This window comes from Salvia splendens, chromosome 10 (genome assembly GCF_004379255.2).
Source record: "Salvia splendens isolate huo1 chromosome 10, SspV2, whole genome shotgun sequence".
NCBI classification, from domain to species: domain Eukaryota; kingdom Viridiplantae; phylum Streptophyta; class Magnoliopsida; order Lamiales; family Lamiaceae; genus Salvia; species Salvia splendens.
The window spans coordinates 26,608,786-26,628,891 of NC_056041.1; the positions used below are offsets into that span (position 1 = coordinate 26,608,786).

Sequence of the window (20,106 nt, forward strand, 5' to 3'; positions counted from 1 at the left end):
AAATCGTATCCTGGTGAAAGGGTTAAAAGCTCGGTTAGAACAAGCCAAAGGACAATGGGTAGAAAATCTCCCTCAAGTCCTATGGTCCTACCGAACTACACCCACAACCTCCAACGGTGAAACTCCGTACAGTCTGGTGTACGGCACTGAAGCCGTAATTCCGGTGGAGATCGGCGTACCCAGTCCCCGAACTCTAAATTTCTCCTCAGAAATGAATGACGACGGACTAAGAGCCGAGCTAGATCTTGCCGAAGAAAGAAGAGAGTTGGCATGCATAAAAGCAGCCAAGTACAAGGAGCAAGTAGCCCGGTATTACAACCAAAGGGTGAAGAAGCTGCAATTTCAAGTGGGAGATCTCGTCTTGAGAAACAACGAAGTAAGCCGAGCAGAAAAGCTGGGCAAGCTCGAACCCACATGGGAAGGTCCGTATCGGGTGTCAGAAGTCCTCGGCAAAGGGTCTTACAAATTGGCTCACATGTCAGGAGAACAGGTACCCCGAACATGGCACATTTCCAACCTCAAAAAGTTCCATTTGTAAGAGACAGTCCGGTCAGTCAGTCTTGAGTCCTGTTCAGTCAATGTGCTTTATTTGGTTTACTTGGTCTTTATTTGTCTCTGTGCGTTTTGTCTGTGTGTTTTGTCTGTCTCTGTGCGTGTCGTCTCTTACAAATGTTACTGAGGTATCTTGTTCTTCGAAGGCTGATCCCCTTCTTAGAACATATACAAGCCAACGATTGTGAGTCTAAAGCTTCTACAGAAGATACAAGACCACAATTCAGCTTAAACAAGCAGTTCGTCTGAAACGAGCTGCAACAAGCCAACGATTGTGAGTCAAAGCTTCTACAGAAGATACAAGACCACAATTCAGCTTAAACAAGCAGTTCGTCTGAAACGAGCTGCAACAAGCCAACGATTGTGAGTCAAAGCTTCTACAGAAGATACAAGACCACAATTCAGCTTAAACAAGCAGTTCGTCTGAAACGAGCTGCAACAAGCCAACGATTGTGAGTCAAAGCTTCTACAGAGGATACAAGACCACAATTCGGCTTAAAAATCAAGCACTTCATCTGAAACGAACTGCAACAAAAGTCCGATTCACGCGATAAAACTTGCCTGAATTAGGACAAGGGAAAGTCCGATCCACGCGATAAAACTCGCCGAATTAGGACAAGGGAAAGTCCGATCCCCAAATTAGGACAACGGAAAGTTCGATCCGAGCGATAAACCTCGCCAAATTAGGACGCAAACCAAGTCCGGTCAAAGAAGAGTTCACTTCATCAGACCGAGGACAAACATCAACTTACCCCGTACCTTTATCCAGAATGCCGAAGTGATTCACTTCGCTTTCCGGGGGGGGTAGTGATGGAGTACGTACTAAACAAGCCCAACAGCAGTAAAGCCAATCAGCCTAAAGCCCAAGAAAGAATATCAGTTCGGCATGACTAAAGAGTATCAGAGTTCAGTTCGGCACAACCAAAGAGTTCGGCCCCAGCCTACAGCTCGGTAAAAGCCAACCAATCAAACTCTGCTCTCAGGTCGGCATCAAGCTCTACTCTCAGATCGGCAAAAGCTGCTCGGCCATAATTCAGCAGTTCGGTCTCAGTATTCGACCGAACTAGGAGATAGTGGACTCATGCAGGATTTCCACCTCCACCACCCACGATCTATTTAGTGGTGTCAAGCAGTCATTAACTCATGCAGGATAGTGGACCCATGCAAGATCGCCACGATCTCCACGACATCCACTACCTAGTAAATGGCTGCATGCCATGATCTAGGTTCAATGTATAAATAGAACCTAGATCAGATAGATAGGTTAAGTTCTAAATAGACTCTCTCGCTTTCTAGAGATAAAAACACAAAATAGCAAGTCTGTATTGTAAGCTGTAAGAAAACAGATCAAGCAATACAACTCTGCCCTCATTTCTTCCCGTGGATGTAGATTTACCTCAGTAAATCGAACCACGTAAAATCTCTGTGTCGTGATCTGCATCTTCCTGCATTCATCACCATCAAAAATTCGCCGATTCATCACTGGTGGCGCGTGAGAATTCGCCGGAGGAAGTACATGCAGCCGTGGGTGACGGCCGCTCGCGGGGGAGCGACGCTGGAAGCAGGCAACGCCTTCTCTGTCGGAGAGTTCGTCGGGCGAGAGAACTCAATAGAGGGAGAGGGAAGGGTCGGTGGAGACGAGCCATCGCCGACGATTTGCCAGAGAGACCATGAGAGAGGAGAAGGAGGCGCAGATAGAGATGCCCACCGGTTCCGGTTCCGAACCGGAACCGTGTCAATTTTTTCAAACCAGAACCGTAGCATTTGGAACCGCGGTCCGATTTCAGTTTAAGATTTTTCAAACCGGAACCGTCACCGAACCGCCGGTTAACCGGCAGTTTCACGATTCCGGTGAGAAAACCGAGGCGGCAGCGGGGGCAGCTTTTTCAGCCTGTTTTGTCGGCCAAAACCGGTGATTTTTTGACCAGAAACCAGCGGTTAACCGCGAAACCGGCAGTTTTCAGTTCTGGTGCGGAACACGAGGCAGACGGTTTGTTGACCGAATCGGCGGTTTTGGAGGTGAAACGAGCGGTTCCGATGGTTTTCCGCCAAAACCGCCGGTTTTCCAAATTTTTTTTTTTTAATTTTGATTTTGAATTCAAATTCATCCATTATCCCCCCATTTCATGTTTTTTTATTTACGTTCCGACGACACTTGTAGATTATATTACATTGTTGTATGTTGTATACTTGTATATGTATTGTAAATTGTAATGTATCGTTGTCCGTTACAACTCAAATTCAATAAAATTGATATCATTTTCACCTTATTCGTCTTATTTCAATTTAAATTATCCGTTGTCTTGTTCCAATTTATTGTATAAGTCCAAATTTTAAGTTACATAGAAAAAAAAACGAACCGTGAAACCGCCGGTTTTCGAACCGGAACCGTGTAAACCGTCCGAAAACCGCCGGTTCCGAACCGGAACCGGAACCGCCGGTTTTCGAACCGGAACCAGAACCGTGAAATAGCCTCACGGTCTGGTTCCAGTTCCGAATTCCTATAAATCGGAACCGGTGGTTCCGAACCGGAACAGCCGGTTTTGGAACCGTGGGAAACACTAGGCACAGCTCCTTAATTCTCATCTCGAAATTAGGGATTTGCACAATTGGGAAGGAGAAAAGAAGTAAGTGCTGTAAGTGATGAAGAATGGGGTTGGTACTCTTTTTAATTAAATTGTGATTGGGCCCTAATAATTAATTGGGATAATGGTTGTCACTATTTACGAATTGGGCCATCCCAAATTGATAAGAAATTGGGCTATAAATGAATTAAAAGAGAATGGAGCATGGACCAATTTTAATTGGCAGTTGGGTCGAGAATAATTGTTGGGCTTGAGAATTTATTTTGTTTGGATAAGATTAATTTAAGAATCAAGCTGGAGCTTGATGAATTAATTCCCGAATAAATTATTTAGTTTCCGAAGATGGAAATGTTGAAGTTGGGACTCGAGAGCCGACCGGCGTCGCCCCGCGACGCCATGGGCGGCCTTAAGAAAAATCCTATAAAAGCTAAGACTAAGACGTAGGTGCTATCCTATAGGATGCATGTATTCTTTTATCAGGAAAAATAGTTCGAATACTAATTAGCGTGTTACGCTATTTATTTCTAAAGGAGAATTTATACAAGGGCAAGTGAGGCAAACGAGGAATTTAATTGGAGATAAACATACCAGGTGGGCTTTCTTTTAATATCCAGCACTATAGTGTGGATATAAAGCAAATACTTATGAAGTTGTGAAATATCATCTTTTCTCAAAATGGAACTGTGATTATTTTTTTTAAAAGTTGTTGTCATGCCGTAAAACGTTTGTTGTTGAGACCTGTCTGTTGGGGCGATATGCCTTGGGTTCTGGCGACGCCTAACCATGAACGAATTCAGTGATGAACGAATTCGGTGATAAACAAATTCGGTGACGAACGAATTCGGTGATGAACGAATTCGGTGATGAACAAATTCGGTGATGAACAAATTCGGTGATGAACGAATTCGGTGATGAACAAATTCGGTGACGAACGAATTCGGTGATGAACGAATTCGGTGATGAATAAATTCAGTGATGAACGAATTCGGTGATGAACGAATTCGGTGATGAACAAATTCGGTGACGAACGAATTCGGTGATGAACGGTGAACGATGAACGATGAATGATGAAAGAACTTAGTCTGCAGACGAACTTTTAGCTCCCAAAAGAATTTAGTAAGCTCGGGCCTTTTAAGAAAAACCCCCGTGTGATACTGTTGATGGATGACGACTTATATTTGTATGTTTTGTTTTCGGCACGTGTCCACTGAGTACTCCTGTACTCAGCCCTGCATTTATTTATAAATGTGCAGGTTGAACGTCAAGATGGAGAAGAATTGATCGGAGTCGATGCTACTAAATAAGCATGTGGATTTCTCGATGATTCGTGTCCTCATACACGAAGTTATTTAATAGGGACCTCTTTTCCGCTGCATATATTTTTTTGTTAAGTGAGAATCTTATAGTCTCACATTCGAACTCTGATTTAGTTGTTATGGTGAATGATTATATTTTGAGATCTTGTAATCAAATACTTGGCTTCCAATTTGTGGTATCAATTGATTGGCCTTTCGGAAAGTCCCTTGAGTTCTTTCATCGTTTCGTTAATTCCGCTTATTAGTCATGGATTTCCCGCCTTTGCTATCATTAGCAAAGTGCGGTCGTGACAACATCCCAAATAACCACAAGAACTCTTTGCCCTAAAATGGCTATAGATGTAATATTGAGGATGTAGAGAAGAGAGAAATTAATTAATTATTTGAAAAAAGGTATGCTTCTTTAATTTGGTATTTTCAATAGAATTAAATTTTTATATATTCGTCAATTCAATCAGGTTTCAGATATTAAACAAGGAAATATAGAAAAAAAATTTACAATATCCCCAAATGCTAACACTAGATTAGATACAACGAACAAAAAAAACAATGAATTGCAAAAATGGTTCCAAATTTATTTCATAGAAAACAGTTGGATTACATCGACAAATTGACTAATGAATAATCTAAGCGCTTTTCGAAAACATATTAAACAGATAATATAATTGTACATCAAACCAAAACGGCTTGATTATAAATTATAAATCCAGCATTTTAACTATATATATATATATATATATATATATATCATGACATACCCGAGTAAATTAATTTAACACGGAAAAATGACTGCCTACAATCCCAATAGATGCCAATGTAGTCATCCACCTTCAAGTTCCTACGTAAGAACATAATTCTCACTAGGTGTGATTTGGAGATAAACATCGTTACCTTCATATTTAATTGGCTGATTGTCGTTTGTAACATCCCAAATAACCACAACAACTCTATGCCATAAAATGGCTATGTGATTGGCCATGGAAAAATTCCACACCAACGAAAAACCCGAAGGGTCCATTTGGTACACGGAATTGGAATTGGAAGGAATTGAATTAGAATTCGATTCCAAATTCTTTGTTTGGAAAAATGAAATAATTGATACGAAAGCTTAAAATTTTGGCACAAAAGCTTTCGTCAAACTCTTTCACACTTTCTTAAAATTGCCACATCTCACTTTTAAAGTAAAAGTTTTGACTCAAAACTAAAATATACTTTCGCATCAACTTTCATCCATCGTATAAAACACTCCATAGAATAACGCATCATACTATGCACCTTATAACATAAATATCATCATACTTCCATAGCTCAATTTTCCAAACGAAAAAGTTAAAACTAATTTTCTCAAAACTCAAAAATTTTCGAATAATTCATAAACACAGTATTTCCATTGATCAATTTTTTTTCATAAAAGATAAATCACCCCATTGCATAACATACATCTTTCTATCACCATAGATTTTCATCTTCTCGCAAAAAACACACACACATATATATACCATAGCTCCTCTATCCCATTGTAAAACATACTTTGTTTTCATAACCATGGCTCTTCTCATCTCATTTCCAGAAAACTTTCTTATAAAAAATTTTCATAAAATAAATTACCTCTTTCTTGATTGAGCGCGGCGAAGCGGGATGTTGAGCCTTCAATGCATAATTATTATTATCATTATTATTATTATCACTATTATTTTAGTCTAGCGAAACAAGTCTAGACTAAGACTGAAAAAGACTCTCGGGTCCAGAGCGGAAAGAAAAATTGCTCTGATACCACTTTGTCACGCCCGCATTTTCTAAGGATAGAAAACACGGTTGATCGCGACTAGGGGAGGATTAAAGAAGCGGGAAAGAAAGGGGAAAACAACGTAACTCGACCATAGCTCGAAACAAATGGGAATAGCTCGAATAAAATCAGAGTATCTCAACAATCAACATTCAACAACTCAAAAATGAATATTACCTCAACGATACAAGAACTCAAAGAAAGACAACTACCCAGCGGAAGCATTTGAAAGAAGGAATATGCCACGTGTGAAGACATGACACATTCTAAACACTTAATTTCTTCAACGGTCTTGCTCAACACCCACCGCACCCGTCACGCTCAACCTGCAATTTTTAAAAGAAAAGCAGGGCTGAGTACTTGATGCACTCAGTGGACTCATGCCGAAATCATTTTATAAAAGGTATTTATCATGCCACCATTGAGTGACCTCGGGTTTAACTTTGAAAATGCCCGAGACACTAAAATCATTTCCATTGTAAAATTCGACTGATCAGTCATTTTCCCATAGATGTCTACCATATCTGATCCATTGATGACAAGGAATGTGGCCACATTCCAAGTCACTAGACCGGCCGACCCAAAAGACGGCTCACGATCTCCATAGGTGTACACTAGCCTGAATAGGGACTCACTCCCTAGACAGACCCGAATTCGATTATCCATTGATGGCAAAAGCCACATCAGATAGGTTCCATAGAATAAAACAAAACACGGCATGACAAATATTCATATCATTTTCACATAAAAATATACTTTGGGCATTGCCCTTATTTAAAAAGAAAGCCCACCTCAATTGCTTAATTCTCTACACTTCCTTCCCTTTGGTATCTCGATTCCCTTGCGAAGTCTCACCTTTAGAATTTAAATAATACATATATCAACATACTTTCCAATTAAATCAATAAAATGCATGCACTCTACTTGAAGTCTTTTATCTTGTTCTCTCAATTTTTCGCTTATTCGGCCGCTTACGCCAATAATCGCTCCGATGGCTCCTCGTAATTTCCCTCTTCATATCGAATTAAAATCCCCAAAATTAATAAAATTAATTAAATTAACGCAACCACTTTCCCTCGAACTATATTTATTTCGGACTTAGGATATAATTATTCATTCGTTGAACTATTCCGGAATTAATTAAATTTTTACTCAAAGATTTAATTAGTTATTAGCCCAAAGATTTAATTAAAAGCCTCAAGTTTAATTATTTCCCCACCTTATATCACCAACTACAAACTAAAGCCCAGCAATTAAAAGGAGCCCATCAATTTAGTAAATCCACCCACTTCTAATTAATGAGGCCCAATTTTATTCAATCAAGGCCCAAAGCAAAATGGCCCAAAATAAAAAAAGAAACATCTCCCCCCAGCAACCCGTCGGCCTCTCTCTTTCCTCTCCTTCTTTCCAATTTTTCCCCAAAAGAAACACAAATCAAGTGATTCCCCTGCTTCCTCCATCTCGGTTCTCTCTCTTCTCTCTCCCTCTCCACTGCCTATCTACCTCTCTCCCCTAACTCTCTCTATTTCTCTCTCCCGTCGAAGAAAACAGAGCTCTCAACCTCCAAAATTTTCCGTCGTTCCTCCAACTCATATCACGCCGCCGGCCGGAAGAGCTGCTGCTGTCGCGCCGCTGCTCCGTCGCACGCCGTTACTGCCGGCGTCCAATTCAGCCGCGCCCGCTGCTGCCGTCGGCCAATTCAGCCATCGTCCATCACCGAACCAACCCCGAACAACTCCGAACATCCCCGAAACGACCCGAATCAACTGAGGAGTTTGGTTCTTATTCAAGGTATGTTTCTTCCGTTCTTAGTTTGATTTTGATGCTTAAAAGATTCGATTGGTTTTGATTGTGTGATTTGATCGGATAATGATGTGTATGGAGCAGAATGTGATAATTCATGTTTAGAATTGGGTAGGAGATTACCTCTGTGAATTGAGGAATCAACACAGCAAGGATCTGAAAAGGTTGGTTCTTGAAGCTGGAGAATTTGATTACTGCCAAAAGCAACACTTTGATGTTAGACTCTGGAGCAGGAGAAAGTTTAGATATGAATCGATAGGACTTAGCTTACCTTGAGTAGAAATTTTGCAGACTTCCTCTGTTTGCTGCAGGGAGAGGAACGAAAATAAGCAGCAATATTATAGAGGAGTAGGAATTTAGAGGAGGAAGATTTGGTTGAGAAGTTTGAGAGATTTGTGGAGTGGGGAGAGAGATTCCTGGGAGAGAGGAGCGGTTTCAACGTGGGGGAGAGGAGGATTCGAATTTTCTTTTTCTTTTTTTTTCCTTATTTTGAATAAATTTGAATTTATTTGTGATTTAATTGCAGATCACGGAGGAAGGAAATCTTATCACGGAGGAAGAAGATCTCTACTGAATCTTTATTTAAAATTTCAGCTTCTTAAAAAAATAAATTCCATAGGCTGTCAAAATAATAATAATTCCATAAACTCTCCAAAATAAAACGGAACGATAGTTGGCTAAAAAAAATTTCGACAGTAATCCAAAAACAACTTAAAGGAATAGGGAAAAGTCGGGCGTTACAAGATAGAAATGAAGGAGAAGTTTTTAGCCTACATTGTCGGCATCGGTTTTGAATAGTTGCTAGAGGTCGATGAGGCCCCTGTGGCTGAGGACCTAGCCAAGGAGTTTTTCACATCCTTCCGCTTTACCAGAAGTTCAGACCTGAACGAAGAGAGTGTTTCCTTCAGGGTCTTTGGCCAGGAACAACTAATGAGCCTAAACGACTTCTCTATCCGGATGGGCCTCTACACGGAACAACAGGTGGCTGACATTGATGCAACTGGTGGAGAATTCAAATGCTCAACTGGTTCTGCTGGCTAGGATGGTGGGAAATACCCAAGACCAGACCCCTGCCAAACGACCACCACCTCCCTCAACAAGCTCTCCTCCGTCTCAGTGCCCGTTTTCCTTCAAGCACACCTCAGCCTCTCCCAGTAATCCTCCCGGAAAGCATTGAGTACAACCCCCATTTCAGCTCACGTTAATTTCAAAACAATTTTAGTTTTAATTTGTTTATGGTATGTATAACTGTCATTCTATTTCGTATCACTCTTAGACCTGTGTTGGGTCTAAGTGTGAGAAGTATGCATGTCATTTTTCTTTGCTTACCTGTCTTATTTGTATTTTTTTTTATTTGTTAGCATGCGTTGATCGCTGGCACTGTCTCACACTTAGCCCAGTGTCTGGTCTAAGTGTGAGAAGTTTCCCTTGTTTGTTGTGTCGTTGCCTATTCCTAACCCTTTCTTCCACTGCATCCAGTCCCTCGAGGACGAGTTCATATGCAGTGGGGAGGGGGGACGGGTTAGTTACAGTAAAATCATATACATGCTAAAAATTTTCAAAAATAACAAATTTCAGTTAGTAATAAATTAGGCAATATGCATGAAATTGGATAAATGGAAGACTTGATTACCTTTTGGAAGAGTTAGAAAAAGGATTCAGTATGCTCGCATGTAAAAACTTGATTGCAAAAACTTGATCAATTTGAACGACGCAAGTATGATGGAAACGCTCAATTTCTAAACCAACTGTGAAGCCTCTCTATATGTGAGTTATAAGCCAAAAGTAAAACACTTTCTACTATTTTTACAAAAGATATTTTTACGAGAGGCTGACTTTTAGTATTGAGATGAAAATTGCACAAGTAGTAAGGACTAAAGGCATTAGGACTTAACCACTTGAGCCGTTTCTTTTCCTTCGTTCCACAAACCCGCCTCACTAATCAAGGCACCCCTTAGTTAACCACGTTGAGCCCATACACTTTTACCCATTCTTTGAAGCCTTAAAACCAAATTTTACGTTTTACATCACGTGAGAAAAAGGGTCAAAGAAATGAAATATAACAAAAGGGGATGGCGATAAAATGTTCAAAATAAAGGGTAGCCGAGTTGATCAAGTTAGACAATCGGGTTGATCATATAAAAATTAGGAATGAAGAAAAGGTATGAGAAAAAGAAAGGGGCAGGAAATAGTTGTAACCTGACCCAGAAAATCAAAAGTCTAAAAAAAAATAAGCCGAAGGTTATAAGGCTAAAAGTTGAAATTTGACCGAGAAGGAGCATCAAGAAGAGGAAGAAATAAATATCTCAAATCTGGTCCAGTGAGTTTAGTCAAATCTTTGGCTTTTTGACTCATGTGATTTTTCTTTTTAAACTTAGAACCCGTAGGACCCTACCCTAATACGTTACTACCCTTGAGCCCCGTTACAACCCAAAACAAAGACCTTAAGGAACTATCTTGTGCAGTCCGATTCAAAGTATTAAATTTATGGCAACACCGAGTGAACAGTCCTAACATCTCTGGTGAGAAATGAGTGACTGAGTGAATCCAACAGTGGTTTTTAAATTGAGCAATCTTGACAAGCTGACACCTTGATCAAGCAAAAGCGAAAGAGAAGGAACACAAGCTACTGGCAAATGGATTGACCTCGACCTCGGGTATGATTGTCGGAAAATTATTCGGTCTAATGCATGCATGTGAATATGTGTTTTATCTTAAGGTCTTGTTTCTCTTTTCGTTTTTTCTTTTACTTGTGAAATAAGTAAATCATGCCTGAAATTTGCCTTATCTTTTTCTTTTCTTTTTCTTTATACTTGAGGACAAGTATGTTTTAAGTGTGAGCAGTTTGATAAGGCTCATTTCATGCATCGGTTTAAGGGTAAAATGTATGCTACTTGATCGGTTTATCGCGCAAAACAAGTGTTAAATGTGCAGAAATGCCACTTGACCAAGGAAGCAAGGCCGAACTGATCAAGCAAGTACAAAAGGTGATAAAAGGCCAAGAATTGGGGGAGTTGATCAAGGGGGAGTGAACACGTGAGGAAATGAGCTGGATATGGCGCACCATTCTGTTATCAAGGACGACGTTCTAGAAGGGGACACGTGCTAGCTTATGAGACGCAAGGACGGAGCTGAGACATGAATCTGTTACTCAAAAGCGTCGTCATTCTAGAAGAAAGGCATGTAGCAATCAGTGAGTCACTCATTCTCAGCATGAGTGAATATTCCCTGTCAAGATCGTTATCCAGCTGGAGGCCGAATCGAGCTTATAAATAGAGGGTGTGCCATCACAAAGAGGGATCCGATAATTTACTTTCCGTCTAGTTTAGCTTAGCTTAGTTATCTAGTTTAGTTCAGCTCTCTAGTTTAGTTTAGTTAAGTTCTCTAGCTTAGTTTAGCTCTCCAGATAGCTTAGTTAAAAGGGCGACCGAACGGAGCGCTGCAGAATACTCATTTCTGTTAGCATTATCTTAAGTCTCCCGCTGAGATTCATCTCAGTTTTTACCGCTTTCTTAGTTTCCGAAGTGTTAGCTTAGTTTAAATTTCACGTTGTACTCAATTTTAGTTTAATCAAAGTTATTTTCGCTTTTAATCCGCGCATTTACTTTTCCGCTATTACCTGCAATTCACTTGACCCAGTAGTTAAAGTTTCGTTGATCAACCTAGCTAGTTTAATTCTGCCTAGAGTAAAAACAGTAGTTAAAACTCCCAAGTTAAAGCGTGGCAGCAGCCAACCCCCCTGTTTACTACTCACACACTCGACACACCAACTTCTCTGTGGGATTGACCCCGAACTTGCCGCTTTACTGTTAAAATTGTGCAAAATTGAGATTTTACAAATTACTTTGGTAAGGAAGGAAGAGCGGGAGCAAGACTGCAGTGATTAAGTGGCAACGACATTTGCTAACTGATCCGACCGGTTAGGTTATCATTCCATATAACTTGATCCGCATTCTAATCGCGTTTTCGTCTCTTTCCAAGCCCTTTCACATTTCAAACTAAGTATGGATCAAAGACCAGTTTCTGATGAGGAAAGAATGGAACTCAGCAAGATACCATATGCAAATATTATAGGCAGTGTCATGTACACAATGTTGTGCACTAGGCCAGATTTGGCTCAAGCTATCACTGTGACTAGCCGGTGCATGGCTGATCATGGGAGGCAACATTTGGTTGCACTAAAATGGATGCTAAGATATCTCAAAGGTGCATCAAAGTTTGGTTTGGTTTACAAGGCAGAAAGCAATCATCAAGGTGGAGCTCTTGTAGGTTTCTGTGATTCAGATTATGCTTCAAATAGAGATAATCGAAGATCACAAACAGGGTATGTTTTTAACTTGTTTGGTACTGCTGTGAGCTGCAAGTCAGGACTCCAGCATGTAGTAGCACTATCAACAACGAAGGCTGAGTATATTGCCATCACAGAGGCAGTAAAAGAAGCCAAGTGGTTGAAAGGGATTTTGGAAGATTTTGGTGAAAGGCAGGAAACTGTGGACATATTTTGTGATAGTAGCAGTGCATTATCCCTTGCAAAACACCAAGTTTTTCATGAGAGGAGTAAACACATTGATGTAAGGATGCATTTTGTAAGAGATGAGGTCCAGAAATGAGAGATAACGATGGTGAAAGTCTCAACAGATCACAATGATGCTGACATGTTGACTAAACCATTACCAGCCATGAAGTTTAAATACTGTCTGCGGCTGGTGGGGCTTCGAGAATGATTCAGAAAAGGTTTTGGCAAGAATCACAAAGTTGATGTCATGATTAAGGTGGAGATTGTTAAGTATAACCATGCATCACCTTTGAGAGCCGTTGGATATCAATAAGGAAATCAATGGCCGAGAAAGAGAGGGAGTTGGTTAGTTTGTTGGAAGCTGTTGTGAAAGCTGCTAACTATATTTCGGTTATGAAGTGTGGAACGCGAGCTGGGATCACGAGCTGCGAGAGGCCAAGAGCTGTGCATATATAAGCTCAAATGCAGAGTGCACACACTCACTTCATGTACAATAGATTCAAGAGAGTATCACCTTCACTTGATAAGAGAGTTTGATACAAGTGCTCTTGAGTTGTAGTCTTCCCTCACATATACATCAATAAAGTGTGAAACAAGTTCTTGCCCGTGGACGTAGGTTTGTCAAAACCGAACCACGTAAAATCTCCTCGTGTTGGTCTTCTTGTTCCTTGATCAAGCACGCTCCAATCATAACAAGTCTTTTATACAAAGCATTGGTCCAAGTTAACGAACTCAACGACACGGGAAGCCAAGTCTTCTATCTGAAGCAGCGACGTCGTATCGAAAACGAGGCTTGGCACATCGGCCACGTCATAGTCCCAACACCTCCGTATGCTTCCAACAGCTCCTCCATCTCCCACCACGTGGCCGGCCCCTCGACTCGATCCGCCTCAGCCTCGTTGCCGGGCCGGCACTCGACCACCATCACCCGGCCGCCGCTCATGTCGAGCAGGCGGTCGAGGTGGGCCCGTCTCGACAGAGGGGAGTCGACCACCACGCGCAGGTCCAGCTGCGCCGAGGCCGCCCGCCACATGGCCTCGTAGGACAGGTCGTTGAGCAGCTTGGCCACGGCCGCGCGTGCCGTCTGGGCCTGCTGTACCGCGTGGGTCGAGTCGCGGAAGTGGTACTTGTCGATCAGGGGGCATTTTAGGGATTTCAATATGGCGGTGGCCAGCGTGCTCTTTCCGCTCCCCGGATGGCCTTTTCATTCATCGCGATTACTGCTATTCTCTCTCTTTTCGTCATTCCATTCAATTTCGATTTCTCAGATTTCTGCTTTTTTTGTGGATAATATATTTTCATCTTCTTTTTTCTTTACTTTCTGGCTTCACGTGTCGAACGGAACGGACTAGTAGAGCTTATCCACAAATTTATGTCTCTATGATATTTATAAAAAATAAAATTTAATGTAGTAAGTGTTTATTTGCATGACATTAACTACAAGATGCCACTACTCGCTAGTGACGGTCACATTTGTTTTATTGTATGACTAATAATTTTTTTAGAACAAATATAACAGATCAATTTAGACTTTAAAATAAAGAAAATCATACTTTTTCATTTTTATTGCATAAATATGGTTGATTTTTTATGATACTGAATTTTAAAAATAATATTATTTAAGTAAATGGAGAGAATAAAATAGGGTAAATAAAGAGAACAAAATATAAGAAATTAAATATTTGGCTTTAGCTAAAATGGAGTCCTAATTGTCTTTTACTAAAAAAAAATGTAAGTATTTTATTATAATATTAATAAATGAAAATGGGTTACATATTTTGCTATTTTATATATTTATTTTTTAGATTTTTTAAAATACGTGTGAATTCAATAGGATGCTGAACAAAGGGAGTGAAATGACTTAAATAAAGTAGGATAATTCAATATAGAATATAAAGAGTACTGATAGGCTTTTGCCTATCAAAGGAGTTGTTTGAGTGAAAAAGGCGTGAATTGAGAGAGATTGGAGAGAAATCCCTTTCTTCAAAAGGGAGAACTGTAGGGAGAGAATGATAAATATTAATTTAATTTATTCTGCTAAATAATAATAAAAGACTCCACACATATTTATAATATATGGGATACAAAAAGATCTCTATAAACTATGAAAGCAAATAAAATCCTAACCACTAAGGAAAGTAAATCAAAACATAATAACTAAATAATAAAACAAAAAATAAGCTAACTAATTATACGAAAAGAATATTAGCTCCCTTCCAAAATAAAATAAAATATCAGGTCCCTATCAAATACTCTCTCAGTCTGCGAATGTCTGTCATGTCTTCCCATTTCACTATCTATTATTTAAAGATGCATTTACCTTTTTTCACATTTTTAGTAAGTGAACTCAATATTCAACTCACTCGTGACATTCACATTATATTATAAAATTAATGCTCACAGGATTTTCACGCCGTTAACTTTTTTACTCATTTCTTTTTTAAAATTAAACAATTTCTCAAAATTCATGTCGACTCAAAACGTGTATTTAAATAGTAGACAAGGAGAATATGACATGACTTGAGGGGAAGAGAAAGATACTCCTTCTGTCCCACAATAGAAGTCACATTTGGTGTGATCATGTGTTTTAGGAAATGTAAATAATAGTGGGTTGAAAAAGTTAGTAGAATATGAGATCCACTTTTTTATACTCCCTCTATTTTTTAAAAATAGAAACATTTGAAACGCCACGAGTTTTAATGCAGAATTTAGTAAAATAAGAGAGAGTAAGAGAAAAATTGGTAAAGTAAAAGAGAGGGAGAGAAAAAAGTGGTAAAGTAAGAGGGAGGGAGAGAAAAAATAATGTTAGTGGATTATGGGGTCCACTTTATTAGTGGTATAAGTGGTAAATAAATTGATGTATAGGGGTGTAACGATTTTCTAAAATAGAAAGTTTGAAAGTTGTTATTTTTAAGGAACAGACTAAAATGGAAAGAGTTGTTATTTTTAAAATACGGAGGGAGTATTAGTTTTACAATAGAATTCGAGTGAAATGAGTTAGTGGAATAAGAAACCTATTTATCATTTACGGTAAAAATGAAATATAGCTTTTATTATGGGACGGATTGAAATGATAAAAATGTAACTTTTATTGTGAGACGGAGGGAATATAAACACTATGAATAAGTGAAGAGTCAAAAGTTTGACTGAATAGACATGGCACATCATTTGAAAGTAGACTTTTTACCTACTGAAATGAAATAGCGAAAGTAGACGTTCTACCTATAGAAATGAAAGAGCGAAAATATCTCAGCCTATCTTAAAACACAATTATAAATAAAAAACACTCTCAATTACTTCCATTGAGACATTTATTTTAAATATGAAGATTAATAATAGTGTGAATAGTGAATAGTGAATAGTGAATAAAATAAAAGAAAATAAAATAAAAAATATGTTTACATATATCTTGTAACACGTATACTGCAAAATAACAAACGATATAATACAAAAAATATTAATAGACACAAATATGATTTTCAGAGATTACATTATAGACTATCTATATATTTGCATTATGAATAGATTATTTTTTAATTATTGATATAGAGGTAGTTTAGTCTTTCTCCAACTATGTGGCCATGGAATTACAATACTCCCTTAGTCGCATAAAATATTTATGGACAGCGGGGACAATACAAGTTTTAATACATAATTGATAAAATAAAAGAGAGAAAAAGAAAATATAACTAAGTATTGTTAGTGAAAAACTAAGTTCATTAAAGAGAAATAAGTTACCAAGATATGAATTATTTTTATGGAAAACCCAAAATAAAAAATAAATTGCAAATTTTTATGGGATGGAGGTTGTATAAAATAATTAAATAAAAGGTTTGTATACGCGTTATACATTGCACTCCAGTTATACCTAGTTTAAATTTATATTTCATGTAAATAAAACAAACACATGAAATAATTTGAAAATAAAGAAAAATGAAAATAGTATCATTCAGACTGAGCGTGTTCAGGAACATCTAGATCTATTTCTATTTTCTATTACATAAACAATAAACAAATATTAAGGAAAAAAAGGACATGATGAACAAGGAGGGAGGAGCCATTACATAGTTAAGGTTTCTTAATAGAGGACCTCAAAACTGCAAGCAATATACAGAGATCAGCTGAAGCACTCTTACAAATACAAGAGACGGGCAATCGTCAGATTCATGAACGGTGTAGCACCACGAAATGACAGGGCCACGGGAGTGAGAAACGAGACTTAAAATTGGAAGTCGAAAGGCAGAGTTACAATGAGGCAAATCCACGGACGAGTTATGGTCTCTGCTCTACCAGCTGCAGATTAGGGGAGTTCTCCACCAATTCGTGATGGATGTCACTGCTCTCTTTGCTTAGCTTAGATTTCGACAATGGCAATGTGGACTGCTGTCGCGACATCAAGTTGAGATATGTGTACAAGGACATGCCAATGAGAGCAGTTGCGGCTCCACAGATGCTCATCGATCCAGGATTAGAACCAAAGAGAACAAAGCCGCCCAATAGAATCACACATGTCTTGAACTGCCCAAGAACAGCGTGTGTGGTTGCAGAAGTCGCCCTATTACAAAACGAAGACTCGTTTCAGAAACATGGTTTCCCTCGACTGTTAAGAACGTGAATTTATCACATCCTATCACTAGAGAAGTTAAGTCGTGATTTGATGGATTTCATTGGAAATATATTTTGTAAGGGAAAACCCAACGATTTCGCTATCAGCACAAGCTATACTTACCCAAGAGCTAGAGCACCGGACCACTGAAGCAAGAAACCAAGAATAGCAGAACCACCAATGGTGGCACAGTTAGAGCGGTTCCAATTGAACGACAGCACGCCTGGAGGGTCTAGTGACGGCATTAACATCACCAGGAAGAACAACGTAATGGGCGTTGTCTTCCACATTAGCCTGTCAGAAGGGCAGGCGCGAAAGAAAATATCAATCTCTAATCTTTGTGGTAATGAATAGTTAGTTGAAATTGAACGCATCACTTACGCCAGGGCGTTCCAGTTATCTTGTTGTTGAAGATTAGACCATAATATTTTATTTACTGCACTTGGTACGATCCACGCTAAGGCTATGCAAGCACCGAAAAAATGAAACTGAAGATCAGTTACCGTAGCTACAGCAACACCAACTGATACTATAGTAAGTGCAAACACCTAGAAACAGAAAAAAAAAAAAAACAAAATGAATCTATAAGATGAGAAGAATTTATATGTACCCAAAGATAGGACCAAATAGATAATGTAGAAGCAAGTTCTGCTTTTAGAAGACAATACCGCAACTTAATTAGTGAGAGGAAGCTAGATAACATCCGCTAAATCAAATTATGAGATAATATATTGGCTGATAGAGAGTCACCTTTTTCCTAGAAATTCTTTTCCTGAACAAGATAAACTCAGCCAGAACAATAGCCGGCGTCACTGCAATCTTCGCCATCTGATAAAATCCGACACTGGAAAAATACGTCAGCAGAAAATATAACGATGGTGTGGACAAGAAAAAGTAACTGGGAGAGTATTATCTCACCTGTTATATTTCAAGCTAACATTTGCAAGACCAGTGGATAGCGACATAACTATACCAAGAGACATCAAAGTAGAATATTTTGCTGACTTTGAAGGAGGGGATAGTGAGAGAATCGAAAGAGCTTTTAGAATTGCCATTATCAACCAACTACAGACATAGTGAATAAAAGTCAAGAATATAGGATAATTAAACCCAGTGTTGACGAGTACCTGAAATAACAAACAAATTCAAGCTTAAATTATTAAAGACGTGATACTGATACTGATACTGATACAGCTAGAGAAGTAGTAACAGAGGTGAGTGTTTGTACCAGTTTGTTCATCAAGATAATACTAACAGAAACCAAAAAATTGAATGTCAGGGCAATAGTGGGTGCCCAGAGAGATTGCCGTTGCCGCTTGGACCCACTGACTGACCGGAATCTGCTAAACATAGATGCTCGTAATTCCTCCAGTGCTCTACCTAAAAGAATACATGACAAAGATATAAGAACAACCTATAATACATTAATAGGAACGACGTATCTTGGTAAAAACAAGCAGGTTACAATGAAAAATGAGAATTTAAGTTCATATATTTACATATCTGCTATACAAAGACAAATGTTTACATTACAATTACCAGAGATCTCAAAATTCTTAAGCCTATCAAGATTCAAATATCAAGAATTTGGTCATTAGGCTTAGGCCAAGTGGCTGTAGATGCTCTCACACTCTTCAACAAGAGAACTGCAGAACCTTTTCAATTTCACCGAGGCCAACTCAAACATAACGAGCTAAACACCCGAGTTAACAGTATCAACTATCACAAATTATAAAGTAAGAGAGATAATAATGTAGAGAATTCCACTTCTTCAACTTTTAAGCACTCCTCTACATTATTATCTCTCTTACTTTACTCTCTTTCCACTTTAACTATTTGTTATCATTTTTCCAAATCGAGTGCTCAAAACGAAACGTCTCTGCTGCAGTGCTCAAATCAAATTTCTGATCAGAGCCCTTGAATAATAACATTTTCAGCTGTAGAATGTGAAATTAGTTCCCCCGAGAAAAAGCAGAACTAAAGTGAATTCAATTTTTCGAAAACTAACTAATAAATTCGGTATTTCTTCAATCCAGTTTTCAGATCAAAATCTGCGGGAATGGTATGATTTCAGCTCCTTGCTCATCAACACCAATCCAATTGCTACTAATTTTCAAATTCCAAAGCTCTTTACAAATAAATTACTGTGATGTTCAGACATTCCGCGAATTGAAATGATAAAAATCCAATCTTGGCAACTAATTAGCAGATAATCAAATCAAACTCGCATTACTTCCAAAGACTATAATAGCATTCGCAATTACACTCCATAGACGAAGATTAAATTCACAGCACACACACCTTTTTCACCGGCGTCACTATCCTTGCGCTTGAGAATCTTCCTGACATCTTTCCTGAGCAAAAATCCCAACATCTTTCCACTGCGGCCGCTAATTGTTGTGCATTTCCTAGAAAAGGGGGTGATTTTGTTTATGGGCAAAACTCCACTTCACTCACTCTACTAGACTGAAGAAAACATACATTTCATTTCACAGATGAATATCAACAATGACATCGAAACTTCGTATCTGCAGATTTAGAGATTGAGAGAATTTTGCGGCGAGATTGAGAGACCGTTTGGAATTGGAAGTATCTTCTAAAATACTATGAGCCTAAATTCAAGGGAAGGGGGCCGCTTTTCATTATTTCAGAATATAGTAATGACAAAATTATTAATTTTTTTATTTTGGAGTTCAATGAAATTCAATCTTTTTTGAGACTTATAGTAGATCTGAAGAATATTTCGAAAATAATACTCCCTCCGTTTCTTTATAGTTGAGTCATTTTTTCATTTCGGAAAGTTTCTTCATAGTTGAGTCATTTCTATATAAGGTAACTTTTTTCTCTACTCTTACTTTATTTTCTCTTACTTTATTCACTTTATACTTTATTCTCTCAACCTTTTCCTCTCTCTTACTTTTTATTATCTATTTATTTAACAC

General features: G+C 38.6%; 1 protein-coding gene across 2 annotated transcripts; it reads right to left on the bottom strand.

The window, feature by feature from the left end:
- Positions 1 to 16,471: 16,471 nt before the first annotated feature.
- LOC121752900 (nucleotide-sugar uncharacterized transporter 1-like) lies at positions 16,472 to 19,775 on the bottom strand. 2 transcript variants are annotated; one of them, XM_042147992.1, is made up of 8 exons: positions 19,646 to 19,773; positions 19,466 to 19,572; positions 18,393 to 18,544; positions 18,083 to 18,291; positions 17,915 to 18,008; positions 17,546 to 17,712; positions 17,288 to 17,458; positions 16,472 to 17,113 (listed from the first exon to the last, which is right to left on the bottom strand). In XM_042147992.1, coding segments are annotated over exons 1-8 (1,185 nt in total). In that variant the 5' UTR covers positions 19,648 to 19,773; the 3' UTR covers positions 16,472 to 16,830. The 2 variants fall into 2 exon arrangements, with proteins under 2 accessions (XP_042003926.1, XP_042003927.1); XM_042147993.1 differs by having other exon boundaries at positions 19,466 to 19,775.
- Between the last annotated feature and the right edge of the window lie 331 nt (positions 19,776 to 20,106).

What these genes read in the sequence shown, in the direction of transcription:
- LOC121752900 (XM_042147992.1), bottom strand. An exon ending in TAGTGACGCCGGTGAAAAAG is followed by an intron (nt 18,545 to 19,465) that starts GTGTGTGTGCTG and finishes GTATTCTTTTAG; the next exon opens with GTAGAGCACTGGAGGAATTA. An exon ending in GATAACTGGAACGCCCTGGC is followed by an intron (nt 17,459 to 17,545) that starts GTAAGTGATGCG and finishes CCCTTCTGACAG; the next exon opens with GCTAATGTGGAAGACAACGC.